The 18251-nt window shown below is 41.6% G+C and overlaps 1 protein-coding gene across 1 annotated transcript in view; it reads right to left on the reverse strand.

Moving 5' to 3' along the window:
• Positions 1-18251, reverse strand: part of POU6F2 (POU class 6 homeobox 2) — a gene marked incomplete at both ends in the record, with an annotated part of 321727 nt that overhangs the window by 16045 nt on the left and 287431 nt on the right. The window contains one exon of the mRNA XM_082479713.1: positions 12135-12341. Coding sequence (XP_082335839.1) covers positions 12135-12341 — 207 coding nt within the window. The remainder of the gene's footprint in view (positions 1-12134; positions 12342-18251) is intronic.

An 18251-nucleotide genomic window follows, 5' to 3' on the forward strand; every position in this document is an offset into this window, starting at 1 on the left:
AGAGCATGTGAAGAATCTTCTCTTCTACTGCACACTGGAAAGGCCTCTGCAGGGGGACACCGTGTCCACAGCCAGATGCCACACTTCAGAAAAAGTCTGGACCAACTAGAGGAGAATAATCAGAGTGGCTGAAGGCCTGGGAGTTAACTGAGGCTTATGAAGACACCCGGAATGAACTGGTCATGTTTAATCTAAAGGGAAGACTGAGTGGCATATGATGCTTGCCTCAAATACAGGCAGAACTAATGAAAAGATGAGAGAATGAGTCTGTCTTACATTTTACGGTGGAGATAATGAGGTGCAATAACCTGGAAGATTCAAATTAGGTGCCGGGAAAAGCTGCCTAACATGGCATTAGCATAAATTGCTGGGGGAACCTGTGGAGTTCCTATGAGAGTGCTTAGGAGCAAGTTAGACAAATACTGGAATAGCTACTCCACCTGAGAACAGCAGAGTGGACTGGATAACCTCTTGAACCTTGACTTTCCAGCCTTAACTTTTTATGAAGAAGCCTGAGGGCAATGAAGAAAGACTTCAGGGCCCTGGGATGGCTGGTTAGGGGATCAGGAGCACAAGTAGTGTTCGCTTCTATCCCACCAGTTGCTAAGATTGATGAGAAGATAAACAGGAAATGCCAGCTGATCAATGCCTGGCTCAGAGACTGGTGTCATCGGCAGGACTTTGGGTTCTTTGATCACGGGCTGCTTTTCAAAACACCAGGCCTGCTGGCAACAGACAGTAAAAGCCTGTCTCACAGGGGGAAAAAGAGTTTTAGGGCAGGAGTTGGCGGGGCTCATTGACAGAGCTTTAAACTAGGTTCGAAGTGGGATGGGGGTAGATCCGGGCTTGCTAGCAAAAGGCCTGAAAGCGGCATGCTGGCACTAGATTTGGAAAAGGAAGGGGGAGTAACCAGGCTCCTTAGGAATAAGTCTGGGGGTGGCAGAATTACGGCTTCCTCCAGTAAAAAGGAGAAGGGACCAGTAGCCCAGCTGAAGCGCTTATACACTAATGCACGTAGCATGGGCAACAAACAGGAGGAGCTGGAAGCCATTGTACAGCAGGATAATTATGATGTAGTCACCATCACAGAAACGTGGTGGGATGACTCACATAGCTATAGCGCTGCCACGAATGGCTATAGGCACTTGAGGAAGGATAGGCAAGCAAGGAGAGGTGGGGGGGGTGGCCCTGTATGTCAGGGAGTGTTATGAATGTCTTGAACTAAATGATGGTGACAATGGGTTGAGTGTTTATGGGTAAGAATCAGGGGGAGGGCCAACAAGGCAGATATCGTAGCAGGAGTCTATTATAGACCGCCCAACCAGGATAAGGAGGCAGATGAAATATTCTACAAACAGCTAGGAGAAGTCTCAAGATTGCGAGCTCTTGTCCTTGTGGGGGACTTCAACTTACCAGATATCTGCTGGGAATACAATACAGCAGAGAGGGAACAGTCTAGAAGGTTCCTGAAATGTACCGAGGATAACTTGCCGATGCAGCTGGTGAGGGAGCCAACTAGGGAAGGTGCCCTGCTGGACCTGCTGTTTGTAAACAGGGAAGGGCTTGTGCGGGATGTGAATGTAGAAGGCTGTCTTGCGAACAGTAACCATGAAATGATAGAGTTCTCAATTCTGGGAGAAGCAAGGAGGGGGTCAGCAGAACTGCTACCTTGGAGGGCAGACTTTGGGCTTTTCAGGAGCCTGGTTGACAAAGTCCCTTGGGAGGCAGTCCTCCAGGAAAAAGGAGTCCAGGAAGCCTGGATGTTTTTCAAGAAGGAAGTCTTAAAGGTGCAGGAGCAGGCTGTCCCTGTGTGCCGAAAGACAAGCTGTCAGGGAAAAAGACCGGCCTGGCTGAACAGGGAGCTAGGGTTGCAACTTAGGGAAAAAAAGAGGATTTATGGCCTTTGGAAGGAAGGGCAGGTCACTCAAGAGGACTACAAGGAGGTAGTGAGGCTATGTAGGGAAAAAATCAGGAGGGCCAAAGCCCAGCTAGAACTAAACCTGGCTTCTGTTGTCAAGGACAACAAAAAAAGTTTCTATAAATATATTAGCAATAAAAAGAGGACTAAGGATAATCTCTGTTCTCTAGTAGATGGGGCTGGTAACATAATAACCAAGGATGAGGAAAAGGCTGAGGTACTTAATGCAGTCTTTGCCTCAGTGTTCAGCAGTAGGACCAGTTGCTCCCTGAGTACCCAGACCCCTGAGCTAGAAGACAGGGATGGGGAGCAGAATGAAGCTCCTATAAGCCAAGGGGAAATGGTGAGGGACCTGCTTCAGCACCTGGAGGTACACAAATCTATGGGGCTGGATGGGATCCGCCCGAGGGTACTGAGGGAGCTGGCAGAAGTGCTCACCAGGCCACTTTGGATCATTTATGAGCAGTCCTGGATAACTGGGGAGGTCCCAGCTGACTGGAGGTTGGCAAATGTGACACCCATCCACAAGAAGGGCCAGAAGGAGGATCCAGGGAACTACAGGCCAGTCAGTCTGACCTTAGTACCTGGGAAGGTTATGGAACAGATCATCCTTAGTGCCATTACACGGCACATGCAGGAGAACAGGGTGATCAGGCCCAGTCAGCATGGGTTTGTGAAAGGCAGGTCATGCCTGACAAACCTGATCTTCCGTGAAAAGGTGACCCACTTAGTGGACGAGGGAAAAGCTGTGGAAGTTATCTGCCTGGATTTTAGCAAAGCTTTTGATACCATTTCCCATAGCATTCTCCTGGGGAAACTGGCTGCTCATGGCCTGGACAGGTGCACTCTTCGCTGGGTAAAAAACTGGCCAGATGGCCGTGCCCAGAGAGTGGTGGTGAACGGAGTTAAATCCAGTTGGTGTCTGGTCACAAGTGGTGTCCCCCAGGGCTCGGTGCTGGGGCCCATTCTCTTGAACATCTTTATCAATGATCTGGATGAGGGGATCAAATGCACCCTCAGTAAGTTCACAGATGACACTAAGTTAGGCGGGCGTGTTGATCTGCTTGAGGGTAGGATGGCTTTGCAGAGGGATCTGGACAGGCTGGACCGATGGGCTGAGGCCAATGATATGAGGTTTAACAAGGCCAAGTGCCAGGTCCTGCACTTAGGTCACAACCACCCCATACAGTGCTACAGGCTTAGGGCGGAGTGGCTTGAAAGCTGCCTGGCAGAAAAGGACCTGGGGGTATTGGTGGACGGCCGGCTGAATATGAGCTGGCAGTGTGCCCAGGTGGCCAAAAAGGCCAATGGCATCCTAGCCTGTATCAGGAATAGTGTGGTGAGCAGGACTAGGGAAGGGATCATCCCCCTGTACTCGGCACTGGTGAGACCCCCCCTCGAGTACTGTGTTCAGTACTCGAGGCGGGGTCTCACCAGTGCCTAGTACAGGGCCCCTCACTACAAGAAGGACATTGAGGTGTTGGAGCATGTCCAGAGAAGGGCTACAAAGCTGGTGAGGGATCTGGAGGACAAGTCTTATGAGGAACGACTGAGGGAACTGGGGTTGTTTAGCCTGGAGAAGAGGAGGCTGAGGGGAGACCTTATCACTCTCTACAACTACCTGAAAGGAGGTTGTAGAGAGGTGGGGGCTGACCTCCCTGGTGACAAGTGATAGGACGAGAGGAACTGGGTTCAAGTTATGTCAGGGGAGGTTTAGATTGGAGATTAGGAAGAATTTTTTCACTGAAAAGGTTATTAAACATTGGAATAGGCTGTCCAGGGAGGTGGTGGATTCACCATCCCTGGAGGTGTTTAAAAAAAAGGGTAGATGTGGTACTTGAGGACATGGTTTAGAAGTGGTCTTTGTCAGGGTAGGTTAATGGTTGGACTTGATGATCTTAAAGGTCGCTTCCAACCTCAACGCTTCTATGATTCTATGCTATTTGCCATCAGTATTTCTCAGGGAGAAAGACATGATCATGTAAGACAGAGATAGCAAATCCAACATTTTCCAGCCATGCTACACATACAGTCCCTGAAGAGTTCAACTGCTGAGCACATACACAATAAATGTGAAGCTTCCAGGAAGCACCAGAATGAGAGGGCATTCTGCATTCTCCAGTTGTGCATGCAAAGCGTGCACACAGCCACAGCCACTACGTAGCACATGCACAGTATGCTGGTTAAGTTTAGGGAATGTTTGATTCTCTGCACATATATTGCACAATACATTTGCAAATGTACTTTTGAAATAACTGGGATATCCAAAAGCTTGGCAGTTTTCTTGTCAGACATCCAGAAATCTTTGGACAAAGGTAAGAAGTTCTCAAAATTTGGCTGGGCAAAAAGGGGTATGGCTAGTGAAGTCTGGATGCAGAATGATCTTACGTGTAACAGCAATGTAAAAGGGCTCTTTACAGATTGTTGGTTTCTAACTCACTGCTTATGAGGGAAAAGGCATCAATGGGGTTGGAGAGGCTGAAGAGTCACCTTAAGGCCTGAGCAGGGACTGAGGGAGGATTCCATCTTTAACTCCCTACATAATTTTCAGCACACCTCCTGTTTTACAGATGTGACAGTTAAGCTGTAAATGTCCTGCTTAAAGAACAATGGTAGTTATCTATGTCACGAAATCGCATTAAAATACTCTCTCTCTTTTCATCCACTATAATTTCCACTCCAGAAACAGCCTTAAGGAGAGGTGATGATTAGATTATGAATTAGATTCTAGATGACAGAATCAATTCGAACTTGCAATAGCTGACTTTTCCCAATTTTAGACATGTACATATGATATGAATTATATTTATGACTGTTGCGCATTTTCCATCCAAAGACAGAAGGAGGCACAGAAATTACAGAAGCAGTTGCTGTAAGTGCCATTCTGTGTAGGTGGATATAGTAGACACACTGAGAATGATGACTGTATGCAACACTGATCAGTATCTGGCAGGAATATATGTATGCACACTACAGCTAGAGGAATAAGATGAATATGAGAGGCATAAAGTGCAGCATAATACTTTATAATACACTGAAAAACACAAAGGGCCTGATTCTTATTTCTTTTACATCAGTTTTACATGCTGCTGTCAACATTAAAGGTAGTGTGGATTGGTAATTGCAGAGGTGAAGACTAAATTTTGTTCTTAAATTATGTTTGTAGCATATTCCTACACCTGGGATGATTGACTGGAGTCCTGTATTAAGGTCTTATGAGATCAGGGTTGTCGTTCCCTGCATCCAGAAAATTACATGACAGTGACAGAGTAGCAAAGTATTTTGTATAAACTAAGGAAAGAGAAAGAAACTAAGCAGACATAAAGTACAAACTTTTCAGAGAATATTGCCCTGTATTGTAACAGAACCGCTACTGGTTTTACAGGGAGTCTGGACAAACAGCAAAGGTAAAATATGACCCTAATGGAAAAGAGAAGAAAGTAATGGGTTTAAATTGCAGTAAAGGAGGCTAGGGCCAGGCATCAGGAAGACTTTTCTAGTGCTAAGGAGAGTGGCCTAGGTTGCCTAGGGATGTCAGGGAACCTCCATCACTGAAGGTTTTTAAGAACAGGTTAGACAAACATCTGTCAAGAATGATATAGGGACAGTTGATCCTGCCTAGGGGGAGGGGATGGACAGCATGACCTCTTCAGGTCCTTTCCAGTCCTATTTTTCTATGATTCAGTGAAAAGGAACTCTGAGACGATGAATTACAACAAATTAGAGAAGACAGAGGTGAAAAAGACAAGTATAACAAAAAGGGCAGAAGAGATGAAACTAAGAGGAGTGGCAAAAAGAGCAAGAAATACATTTTAAACAATCCCCTTTATGATACAAATAAAGATTTTCAGTTTTTTTTCTTATGTCAGCCAGTTTTTCCTGGGAAATATGGACATTAGCTATAGTAAAGACTAAAGTCTGGAAAGTGCTGAAAAATAAATAACTTGATATAAAAAGACATTCCCAAACACTTTGAGATGCCACAATAATGCCTTGCAGAAGTTGTCGTTTAAGTGTTTCATGCTTCCATTTTTCTTTAAAAGGAGTTCTCTGCTCCATCTACATTTCCTAAAATGTGCCATACATTTGTTTTTGAGAAAGAACGGTGGTGTGCTGTGGCCACTGCATGATTTGAGAGCACTATGGCAGAGGTAGTCTGTCTTGAAACCCACGCATACTCCATGACCAGGTATGGGCTTCAAAAACGTTAAGTATTTTGGCAAATGGAGAGAATGAGTTGTTCTGCATATTCATGCACTTCATGCCAGGTCACTTTCACAGTCAACTGCCAGAATGTTTCCACTGTGGCCCAAATACTGTATCCCATCACCGTAATTTAGCTTATTCAACTAAATTCAAGTAAGTGAATATATGAATCTGAACATGAAAGCTATTTGATGCTTAATAAGTATCTTCTCTCTCAGTATAGTATAATATAGTGTAGTATATATAGTATAAAGGGCCTCAGACTCACAAAATAGGTACATTTGGAAACTAGCATAAAAAAGCTCTTTGGGTTCACACAGGCTGTGCACATACTCAGCTCAAAATGAAGACTACAGCAAAGAAGTTGTGGTGTGCTGTGGACATAACTGGGACTATGACTTTGACAGCATCTGCTGAAGTTCTTTCAAAGCTTTTCAGAACTATGTTCAAAGTATACACTGTAATTGAAGGTCTCTGGGGTCACTAAATGAGGTTGAGGACACAGCTGGGCTTCTGTAGAAGATATAATTTTATATGCAAATTAGGTGCATCAGTCATCTTTCTGACCCCCATCAGAAATGATATAAAGTCAATATTACAGTAACAGACCTAAATGTGTAGGTAAGTGCATATTTCAAAGGTAACAGTAACAGTGAACAGTGCTTTACTCTATGCCTCAGTTCCTCGGAATGACCCAGGTAGTGTAGTGATATCTTCCTGTTTCCAATGGTGTGGTGCAGCTATATTGACTTTTTTGAGATATCCTTTTCCTACAAATGCAGATGCCACAAAGAAAACTGGTCAGGAAGGACGTAAGTTACAAGTCAAGTGTTCATGCTGTGGCAAAGAAAATCTGTAGTCACTTGTACTAGTAAACAGTCTGGTAATCCTGACTTTCCAAAATCCAGTCATTTTATCTATGGATGAAATGGAATTATGCAATGCTGATGGTAAAGGAAAAGAGAAAAAAGTGAGAAAAAATGTCACCCTCATCACTGAAAGTCATATAAAAAGCAAAAGAAAAAGTTGGATTGAGCCAATACAAGTTAGTGACTATATTCAAACACAGAGAAAGAAGAGTGCATTTCTCATAAAACAAGACAGCATCAAAGCAATAAGAGCATCGCAGGGAGAAAATGACTGAGATTAGATTTTAATGGAAGAGGAAAACAAGGGATTGCATGGAGTTGTGACAATGAGATGGTAGGGTGTACGCGGTACATTGAGACTGCAGAAAGAAAACATCTGGTACGAAATTTGGAAAGCAGATGTACAAGAATGACCACAGACCCATCTGAGAGCTGTTTATGTCTTTTCAGCAGTTTATCTGGAGCATGATAGCCAAAGTCAATGAAGATGGGTAGCTGACTACGTAAGAAAATGCTGCCTAGTAGCTCGTTTTATTGTGTTAGAGTTGGCAGAAGCCCAAAGCTCGTAGTGCTATAAGACACGATGAAATATGAAAAGTTCTGGCAGGCAGTGTAGATAAAACAAGACTGAGGACAACTGGGACTACAGGCCTGATTTAATGGATCTAGTACATAGAAGGAACGAGCCAGACAACAGCAAGAGGGGAACCTGATGAGGAGGTTGGAGAACAATAAAATGTGTAGAAGTTGTTTCTGTATGCAGTGGGCAAGCAAATAGTTATGAAAGGAAAGCTGTTTAAGGAATTCATAAACAAGAATGTGTTTTGAACCCCAGTGATTACTGGTAGCTGGATACTTCTTACCTAATTTCACACATGTAAGAATTATTTGTCTATCCTAAAATAGCTACCCTAGCTCCCTCTCACATCAATGGAGACAACAGATACCTTAAGATACCTATTAGAGATTCAACCTATTTTAAAAATTATTCTGTTTTGATAGCTTGAGTTGCCCCTTGGACATGCATATGTCTCCTTGTCTATGTCTCTTTGCCTGTACGGGAAATCTAGTTCATTAGCTTCCACCAGATACCTAACTCTTATATGACTAAGTTAAACAAGGTGAATCCTTTCCTAAATTTCATAAGACTCTAATTTGTGGTTCAAGTTCTTCTGTCAATTGTGTTGGTGTTAACAAGTGTTGTTAAAGCTATGAACAAGATTTTAAAATCTGATAGCAAATAGCAATGCTAACAAGTTCTTACAACAAGTTCATCTGTTCTTGAAACAAAATGTGCCTTTAGCCAAACAACCTGGATTTTGACAAAATTTCTCCTGAGAGGCATGGAGGAAGCGCAGAAGTTAAGGTACTCTTCTATTAGGAGATTTAAACAAATTAAAAAAGTAAAAGTAGGGAATAAATTACCGTTTTTCAAGAAGGAAGACTACAAGTAGAGATTAAAGGACTTATACCGAACTTCTTTGAATGGTTTTAGAAAGCATTAAGGAAAGATGGTGAACAATGGTTGAATGAGCAGGAGGAACATGTGAATTTCTTAAGTTAGTACAGAATACCATGAACAACTTACGGATCCTGTTTACAACACGCCAGGAGGGCATTATGACAGATGAAATACAGACTAAATAGGTGCAAACTCATTCACATTAAAAGGAACCATTTTAGTGACTCACATGGTAACAATCAGGGAAGCAAAGATGTATCGTGGTGGATACATCTGCTTATTGAAAAACCTGCTCAATGAGCAGAGATAGTTAGAAAAAAGCGGATGTTAGGCTGCATTGAGATAAAGACTGAAAATAGTGCTGAAAATATTATAATGTTATTATGTAAACCAGCGATGCATCCTCACTGTGATCACGGCATTCAGTTCTGATCACAAAATCTTGAAGAGATTAGTGTGGAAATTGAAATGGTTGGGAGATGGGCAGTAAAAAATTATTAAAGGCAAAGAAAAACTTGTTTATGAACAGAGATAAAAAGGATACAGACTACAACAGGAGTTCGAACAGCTGCCTGCTTTAGAAAGCCATTACAATTTCTAGGAGAATTCTCGCTGTGTTCATAGATGCTGCTGCTTAGATTAGCAAAATCTTGGAAAACAGTGACAACACTGAAGCTTTAACTACTCAGTGTAATTTTAAGAGGAACAATCCCTACTGTGGGTTGTTTAAAGAACATAAATCAGAAATATCTATTTATTCTTGAGAACAAGAGGAATAGGATTACAATGGAATTGCTTGTGTATGTTAAAAAGCAACCTGTTTACAACACAGAAAAAGAAGCACTGCTCTACACTACACATAAGTAATCTGTGCACTCATTTCCATGAGGAGACATTGAAGTTTTAGTCTGTCAAGTTTGAAAAAGTTGTATGAATAAATAACGCATATAGTCTACCTAAGTAAAGCTGACTAAAAACAATATCTGAGGCATTTAAGTCTTCAGGCAAAAAGTAAGCACTAGCATGCATTACTTAGCAACTGAAACAGGCTACAGAGATTCAATTATGGTGACTCAGCTAACAAGCAGCAGCTTACTATCATTGCTTGCAATCACCCCTCTTTCTCCTGCAGTACTTGGCTTCCAAGGAAGTGAGAAGTAGAAAGTTAAACTAGGATCATCTGCAACTGGAACATTTTACTACATTGTTTATTTCCGCATTTATTTCTCCACGACATTCTCAAAACTTTTCCCAGACTTATCTTGAACTCTTCTTTTCCCCTTCTGGAGCTTCTTTCATCAAGTTACAAGACACCAAGTGTCGTGTGACACTACCATTTTCAAAAATATTTTGAATTCCTGCTGAGCCCTCTGATTTTGAACACTCAGTTCTTCTGAAAACAAGGTTTTAATCTTGTGACTAAATACGCTATCACTAGCAAAACACGACAGTTTGGCTAAGTCTTTACACAGGCAATGAGACAAATTCAGGATCTCCTTATATTTTGTGTAATTCTAGTTACTTTTCAAAGGATAAGGCAGTTTGTATAGTACTAGCTCAATTGCTTTTGACTGTCCAACAGCATTATTCCTATGAGTAATCTGGCTCTCACACCTCTTTTCTGCTCTCACTGAAATCAATGGCAAAATTTCTTCTGACTTCCTTCAGTAAAAGCAGAAGAGCCAGTAGAGGGAGCACAAATACATAGAAATAATTTTCTGCGCTTCCTATAAAAATGATAATGCGTATTATTTTTTCATTTAGTATTTGCACTACCTTCCCCCCCCCGATCAAAAATACTGTCTTGATCAGGCTCCAACAGAATTAGGTAAGGAGGCTCTGTTTTGTTTGGTGACCCTTCCTGCAATCCCTGGGACCTAAGGAGTCTGTCGGAGAGGCACAGGCTGAACCCTGCAAAACTGATCTTGGCAAAATAATGTTTTCTGCCTCCACAGCACTGCTGGGCAAACCAACACAATACGGGGCACATCTTTGGCTCTTGGATATAACCAGAGCTCTGCTGACTGGTGGTCTCTGCCAGCTGATCATTGCACATGAGCACACAGGTTGGGTGAACGATATGGTTTAGCAGTGACTTTACATTTTGAACTTCTGCTCATTCAGCAAGCTGCAGCCTTCAGCAGCAGTTCGCCCCTTTATGTGAGCCCAGTGCCACTAGCTGTGCAGAGAAAGGTCACATCTCTATCCCCTCTCTGCCCACTGACCCAACTGGCGGATGTTGCCTGGAAGAGGTTGCTTTGCTGCAGGGCTCTGAAGGTGCGTTGCTCTGCAGGTGAGAAGGTCTCAGGGAATAATACAGGACACCTATCCTCCTCTTTACTTCTAAATTTCATGAGTTTCAAGTGGGATCTCAGGATTGCTATGCTTTTTGAGAGCTTTCCCCATAAAGGAAGGAAAGATCTAATCTCTTCAGGGGACCGACTCAAAAGGAAACACCCCCCCACTCCCCCCCCAAATGTAAACTGCTGAGTTTCTTATTCCATTGTCAGGCTTTCCCGTGCTGGAGAACACAGAGCTCACCCTCCCATCCACCCCGCTTTGTTTGAAACTGCGCACACGCAACAATTGCAAAAGCACTCGCCACTAGTGTAAATCTGCTTCCATTAAAGAAAATAGAGTTAGATAAATGACAAGTGCTTTGGAAAACGCCTGTGCTAGATACCACAGAGGATAGGCTGGAAAAAAAGAGTATGTAACCACTTGGATGTGAAACATTTTAAAAACAAACCAAAAAGTCACCTTTGAGATCCATTGGCTTGCTACTTCTAAATTTGAGGAAAAAAAATAAAAATCATGAATTTGGAGTTCAGGGGGCCCTTGGATTCTCAGAAACGTACAAAAGGCTGCTACCTGCGACTGGAAGTGTAGGCAGGACTAGCAAACAAGCACTGCCAGCAATAGGAATGCTAAGCTGAACATTGAAGTGAGTGACACTTTTATAAGTACCTTTTTGGTAATCACATTTGATGTCTTTTCCATCCTCAATTTCCTCTCTTTCAGAGCAAAAAGGTGGCACTACAATTCTTCTCTCTACAGTTGTAGACAAAACTAATGAATTTGACTTTAGAGTACTGTAAAAAGAACCACAGAAATCTTTTCAGACCTCAGTGAAATTGCTGCACCTATTCTGAAGTCTGTGAACTACCTGGTGCTTTACAGTGAATAAGAATTTCCCTAAAAACTCTTCCTGTCTATGCAAATGTGCACAATCATATCTGATTTTCCAGGGAAGAAGACTAATAAGTTTTTATATTTTTGTTTCCTCTGCACATTCCAAAACATTTCAAGCCCCAGTCTACTAGGTGATCACTAAGCAAGGAACTGAGCTTTACAGGCCAGGTGGGCCTCTCCTGTCTCATATTCCTACTGTGCTTTTGCTGGAGAAGATTTCTCAGTTGGCCCTATTTTGACCTTGAAAATTAGAAAAAGAATAACTGGATAACCCCTGAAAGTATAAATTATATAATATGACATATTATATATATTATATAACTATATATACAGTATACACCAATATATTATGTATGATCGAATTAATCTTTTGTTGTTAAAAATTATAAAGAAGGGGGAGTTTTTAGAAAGGCCATGAGAGAATTCATCAGGAGTAGGAGATTTCTGCGCATCATTTTGATAATCATTCAGGCTATAGAAAAGTTACCTGCTGGCCTGGTTTGAGCGGCGATAGTGTTATTCCCTGGGTATTGATCACTGGGAGTATCTGGTTGCCAATGACCGTAGCGATGATCTGACCCTGGGCGTTGGTCAATAACTGTGGAGTTATTGGCTGCACCTGAAGTCCCTGAGCTCCACCTGCCGCCTGGCTGGAAGGGACTGGATTAGGCATCAGTGGGATTGTTCCAATAATCTGGAGAAAAGGACACAGAAAGGGAAAATGCACACAAGCCGCATATAGTCGCCACACATAATTATTTGTTTTATGCATGTTAAATCAAACTTAGGTGAAATAAGCACAGGGAGACAGATATGACAGGCTGAGGGTGGGAAACAACCATTCCTTTACTGAGGTGATGAGGACTTTTAAACTCATTTGTCACATCACATATCACCTGTATGTTTTACTACTGTCCCCTGGATGATGCTTTGTTCCTACTTCTTATTTGAACACAGAGTGAACTAGATGCACATGTCAGTCCTGTTTGTCTTGCTTTCTACAACTCATCCATACAATGTTACTAACTGTGAACTGAGGTGCTTATGTAATTTTCCTCGATTTACTGATACCTAGTACTCTAGATGACCACCTATTACTCCCAAGCAACCTCAGGGAGGAAAAAAAGAGATGCTGATGCGTTTCAGCACATGGCTTATTAAGATACGTTCACAAAAATGCAGCTGCTTTTGGATGACAACTAAGTAGTACAACACAACGGGAGGGCTGCTGTTAGATAAAACATTTTAGCTAACATTTCTGGGGCAAGTACTTGCAGAAGGAGACACTTGTGACATCTCAGATTTTGTAAAAGGTGAACATGCCTGTAAAACTAATATTAGGATGAGATGTCAAGCAGATACTGTAAGAAAGCTTGTCAATCAATAAGCTGCTATGTTGAAGAAAGTTACTCTGTTGGAAGACTCTTTTCACAAGTATTAGAGCATCTGAAACAAAATTCTGATTAAACTTGTAAATAAAACCAAACTTTTTTTTTGTTTTGCTGCAACCAACAACAAACGAAGCTACAGTCATAGGATTATTGCAACAGGAAAAGTAAAAGAAAAAAAAAAAGCAAAACACATCTCTGTATCCTTCACCACATCTCCTCTGACTTTCTCTATCACAGACCCCCAGAAAACGTTTATCTCATTGTAAGGCTTCCAGTCTTCCCTCTCCAGAAGCCTTGCTACCTCCTCTTTATCCTCAATATCCACCACACTGCATGTCCCTGTGGTCCCCCACCAGTATAATCCCAGTTGCCCCGTGTCCCTTATCACATACAGTCACTAGTGTAGACCTACTTGGTTGCTGAGAAATAGGGTGGATTGTGGTCGAGTTCTCCCTCTTTTTCCTCAGTGGGGACAGTAACAGGGTAGCTTTCTTCAATCTATCTGCTGATTCTCATTCCATTTAGGAGCTTAATCATCTGTTTAGATCTTTATTTCTGATAAGTTTTGGTGAAACAGGTCAGCTGTTTCAAAGCCATTAGGTAGGTATGGAGAGATGGATGGATGGAAAGAGGGAGAGAAGGATAGACAACACTAGTCATAAAACTAGTTTTAGTTTTATGTTTTAGTTTTAGTTTTAGTTTCCTCAAGAAAACAGGCTAGAGTGTTTCTAATGAATCTTGCAGAAAAATTTGTCTCCAGACCAAACATAAAATTCTTATTGATTTCAAAAATTAATTTATATTATTTTAATGAGAACTGGACAATACATGGGCTCCGAAATAACTGTTTAGTGTAAACATCAGTGGCATTGTGGGCAGACCACTAAATTACTTTCTGAGAGTGCAAAAGTAGAGGAACAACTCTGAATCTTTTGCTAAAGCTATAAAAAGGATGCGTCTATGAACTGTGTTGTGAAGAATAGCAGGGATCTGTGAAGATCTCTGCCTATTTAAATCACCAGAGGTGATACACAACTCCAGAAAATCCATCCTCAAGAAAGCATCATGCAATGATATCCAACTAACTCAGGCACAGCTGGAGGGGCATGAAGCTCTCGTCAGAGGATCACGCTCTTCCTTCCATTATTAGGTTAAAATATGACTCAATCAAGTGACAGCGTCCTTAGTGACTGCTCCTTCAGCAGTCACAGCCCGATGGTGTGCCTCTGGGTAGGCTCAACTGTGAAGTACAATGTGACAACTTAAACCATCTCCTTGAGTGAAAAGAGTGCACTTGGCTAGCTATGGCAGCTCAGCTAACAAGTGGTAAGTGCTGAAGTCGCCATCAATTTACCAAACTTGCCCAGTTAGAAGTTTGGATGGGAAGACCACAGAACCATAAAGAAAAGCAGGACAGCTCTCCTGTGGGAAGACCTCATAAAATGGCAAGCCCACCTACTAAGCTGTATTGCAAGAGCTGCATATATCAAAACTGTTCAAAACACTGTAAAGATATCATTTAAGTACTCCTTAATGCGTTCCTAAAAGGTAGACAGATCAATAAAGATTACTACCCCCATTTTACTGAGCATGAAAGCGAAGCACGATGGAGCATATTCAGACAGAGGTGGTGATTTGGAGAGTTAGCCTTCTAGACTGGAATTGCCTGCGAGTTTCTCTCTGCAGATCACAGTACTTTTATATTTTTTTAAGGTGTCCATAGCTGAGCTGCAGCTGCTTTACTGTTCATACGAGAAGATGGCTCTTCACTGAGGAGGGAGGCATTTATTTACATCATTATCAGACTTCAGAATGTTTTCTCAAATCTGACTTTCAGCGTGAATTAAATGCAACTTTCATGCAGTGCAACATGTAAATTTCTCCCAGTTTTTGGTGACCTAAAATATTTACGGGTCACAAATACATTCTTTCACTTTTAAAATATCTCACCAAACACAAGGAATAATCCTTCTTAATTTTATCAGCAGAAACATAGTAAAGGCCTCGCCTTCCTTTGCCATGTCAGTAAAGGACGCGACCTTGGAGCGTCATTACTCCAATGTAACTTTAACTATCAAGGTCCTAATCCCAGCAAAGCAAAAAATGCTGCGCTGGTGTTATCAGTAATAGAAATGTTTGCATTCACATTTAAAATGCATTTCTTGGACTGCAGTTGGACATTTTATAGAATGACAGTGCTGAAGTGGACAGTTTGTAAGGTCAGAAGCAGAAGGCTATCTATATGTATTAATGTGTGTCACACACCATTCTGTACATGGCGTGCTGTACATGCACACAGCCAGAAAGGGAGCAGGGAAAACAGAGCTGGGAGAGGTGTTCCAGAAGGACAAATGAACAAATGCCCTCAGGGGTGTTCCCGTAGGAGCCAAGGGTAAATCTGAATGGGAAACAGTTTTCCCACTTTCTGAAACTTACTGAGATTTCAAGATTTTTTTTTTCCATTTTATACCAAAATAAAGTAAAATCTTGTCTGGTTAAAAACAAGACATCCACTTGTTTCTAGTTAACCAACAGGGCTACTCTTTATGGCATGTATCTCTGATATGGCTAAAACCAGATTGCAATTTCCCCTTTCAAGTTCCCCCTTCTCCAAGTACCCTCCCCTAAATATCCTAACAGCTCCTTAATTCACACATAGGGAAGAGCACTGAAACTGGATCCCCTCCTCAAACCTTGTGTGACTGTCCTGATGCTGGTCCAGATCCCTCTTCCTCTGACTTTGGTACGCAATTCCATCCTGGGCCTTCCTAACCTGTCCTGTTAAAGTATTATAAAAGCTGGCAGTTTATGAAGATGATTTATGGTTTTGATACATTTAAATATTCTGAAGAAATAAAACAAGGCCATGCCATGGGCTTGAGACGCTGGAGTGCCACAGTGCAGTCTATTTAATTGCCAGTGATTTCCCTAGTGAGGAGGTGGTGGTCCTTTCCAGCAACTGCTGTTATTTCAGATTATATTCAAGGACAGTTCAGGAATAGCATGTGACAGGGACTTATCCCACAAGGTACTTATAGAATCACACAATCACAGAATGGTTTGGGTTGGAAGGGACCTTTTAAGGATCATGTAGTCCAACCCCCCCTGCCATGGGCCAAGACATCTTTCACTAGATCAGGTTGGTTGAAGCCTGGTCCAACCTGACCTCGAACAAGTCCAGGGATGGGGCATTCACAACTTCTCCGAGACATAGCAGAAGAGTCTTCTTACTCTGTCAATGTTCGGACTCAAATTCATAAACAATCTCACCTGTCAAACACATTCCTGAGAAAACAAACACATCCCTAAAAGTCCTCGTGCTACAAAAGTATAATTTAAAATGTTTGGGCTTTTTTTTTTTTTTACACTATGCATGTGACCTTCACAATTCCTTTTACATGTCATACAACTGAAAGCACTAAGTGTTCACAGAGGAGCTGCAAAACAGGTGTCATATGCAAAACAACAAACAGACAGTTTTGAAAGTCCAAGGGCTAATTCAAGGGACCCGTTTGTCAATGCTCTATAACTCCTAAGAGAGTCAGGCACAGTAATCTGCAGAGGGCTGCTGATTAAAATAAATTACACCTGGTTGTATCTGGCTGAGGTACAGGTTCCAGATATAGGCACAAAATGTAGTGCAGATGTGACACTGGAAATCGTGCTGAGATATTTAATGAAAATTCCAACCTCAGCTTTTTTACAGAGACAGAGCTTTGGTCCACCTCTAATTAAAACACCACCACTGTAAATGGCCCTGTTCAAGTGACAGAGTGTTGCCAGAAGCCTTGGTGGAGTCAGATTTTCACTTCATGGATTCAGTAAGATTCTTTCATTTTTGTTTATGGATTAATAGGCACATCAATTGCATCTCGAGGTGCTTAGAGAGCAGTTTTTACAGATGTTAATTTAGTTTTTTATGCTTCCCAATGTTAACTAAATTTTAAAAATCAATTATTTGTTTTGAACTTCAAAGGGAACTCGGTGATTTTTAAGAGCATCTGAATATTTTCCCTTGATTAACCTGTTAGTGTCATTTTAGCATCCTAGGATTTCAAGATATCTGAGATCAGGCTTTTCATATCTTACAGCTTGAATCTGCCATTGCCAAGACAACTTCCACGATTAAGTGTTATTTATATGAGATAAAGTTGTAAGACTTGGCTTGCACATGAAGTTAATTTGTTGATCTGCTCCTACATACCATCTATGGGCTCAGCCAACTTTGCCTACATAGTCCTGCAAACTGTAAATTCATCTGTAGTGGAAGAATAAGCACATAATTGAAGTGAAGGTAAAATCTCAAGGAATGGAGCTGACCATGGAGAGGAAAAATCCCAAACCCTCAGCACGTCAACGTCTGTGTAACCCCCAATGGCAGGGTAATGTCCTAGCGCTGATAAACTGAAAAACACCCAATCCCTTGAAAATGATCCCCTAAACAACTGATCCTGAAGAAAGAATAACATAAAAAAAAAATCCATTCTTATCCTTTCTTGACTGACAACAAATTTTCATATTTAATTGCTTTTGAGGACTACTTTGCCGTAACTCACAGGCTGAAACTGCAGACACAAGCTGAGCGACTGCTCAGAACTTCTGGGGACAAATGTCTAACTGTAGCCCCATTTGTGGTGCAGATATAAAACTAGATTTTGCATAACTGTATGAAGTGAGTCTGTATGCTGTGAGTCTTTTCTTGTGGCTCTTAATAAACCAGTTGTGTTTTGACATTAGGTGAAGTTACTGTGATACTCTAAAGTGAAGGATACAAGTGTTTTTTATAAAGTTCTTCCCCCTCTTGCCTCATCAGAAACAGGGATGCTGCCTTGCTTCACTGTTTTCCTAGCACAACCAAAGGAATACCACAAACTGTAGCCAAATGGATGGTTCAACAACTGCCTTTGTTTCTACTGTGAAAAGGCTAACTAAAATCGCAAACTGACTAGACTAGGTTGTTTCTACCGTCAGCCAGGGCTGACATAAAGCAAATGGTGCCATTTCATCTGAAAAATCTTTTTAACCATGAAATGGAAATGTTAACTTTTTTTTTCAGCAGTATCATGAAAATGAACGTATTTCTGATTTTATCAATGTTACAGCCCATTAAATATTGAAGGTTAATTATTCAGTTTTGAACAACAGAAGAACAATATAAAAATAAAATAGAAAACCAGAGAAAAAGTAAAAGGAGCAACAGAAACAGTCAGTAA

This window comes from Vanellus vanellus (genome assembly GCF_965231255.1).
Source record: "Vanellus vanellus genome assembly, chromosome: 2".
NCBI classification, from domain to species: domain Eukaryota; kingdom Metazoa; phylum Chordata; class Aves; order Charadriiformes; family Charadriidae; genus Vanellus; species Vanellus vanellus.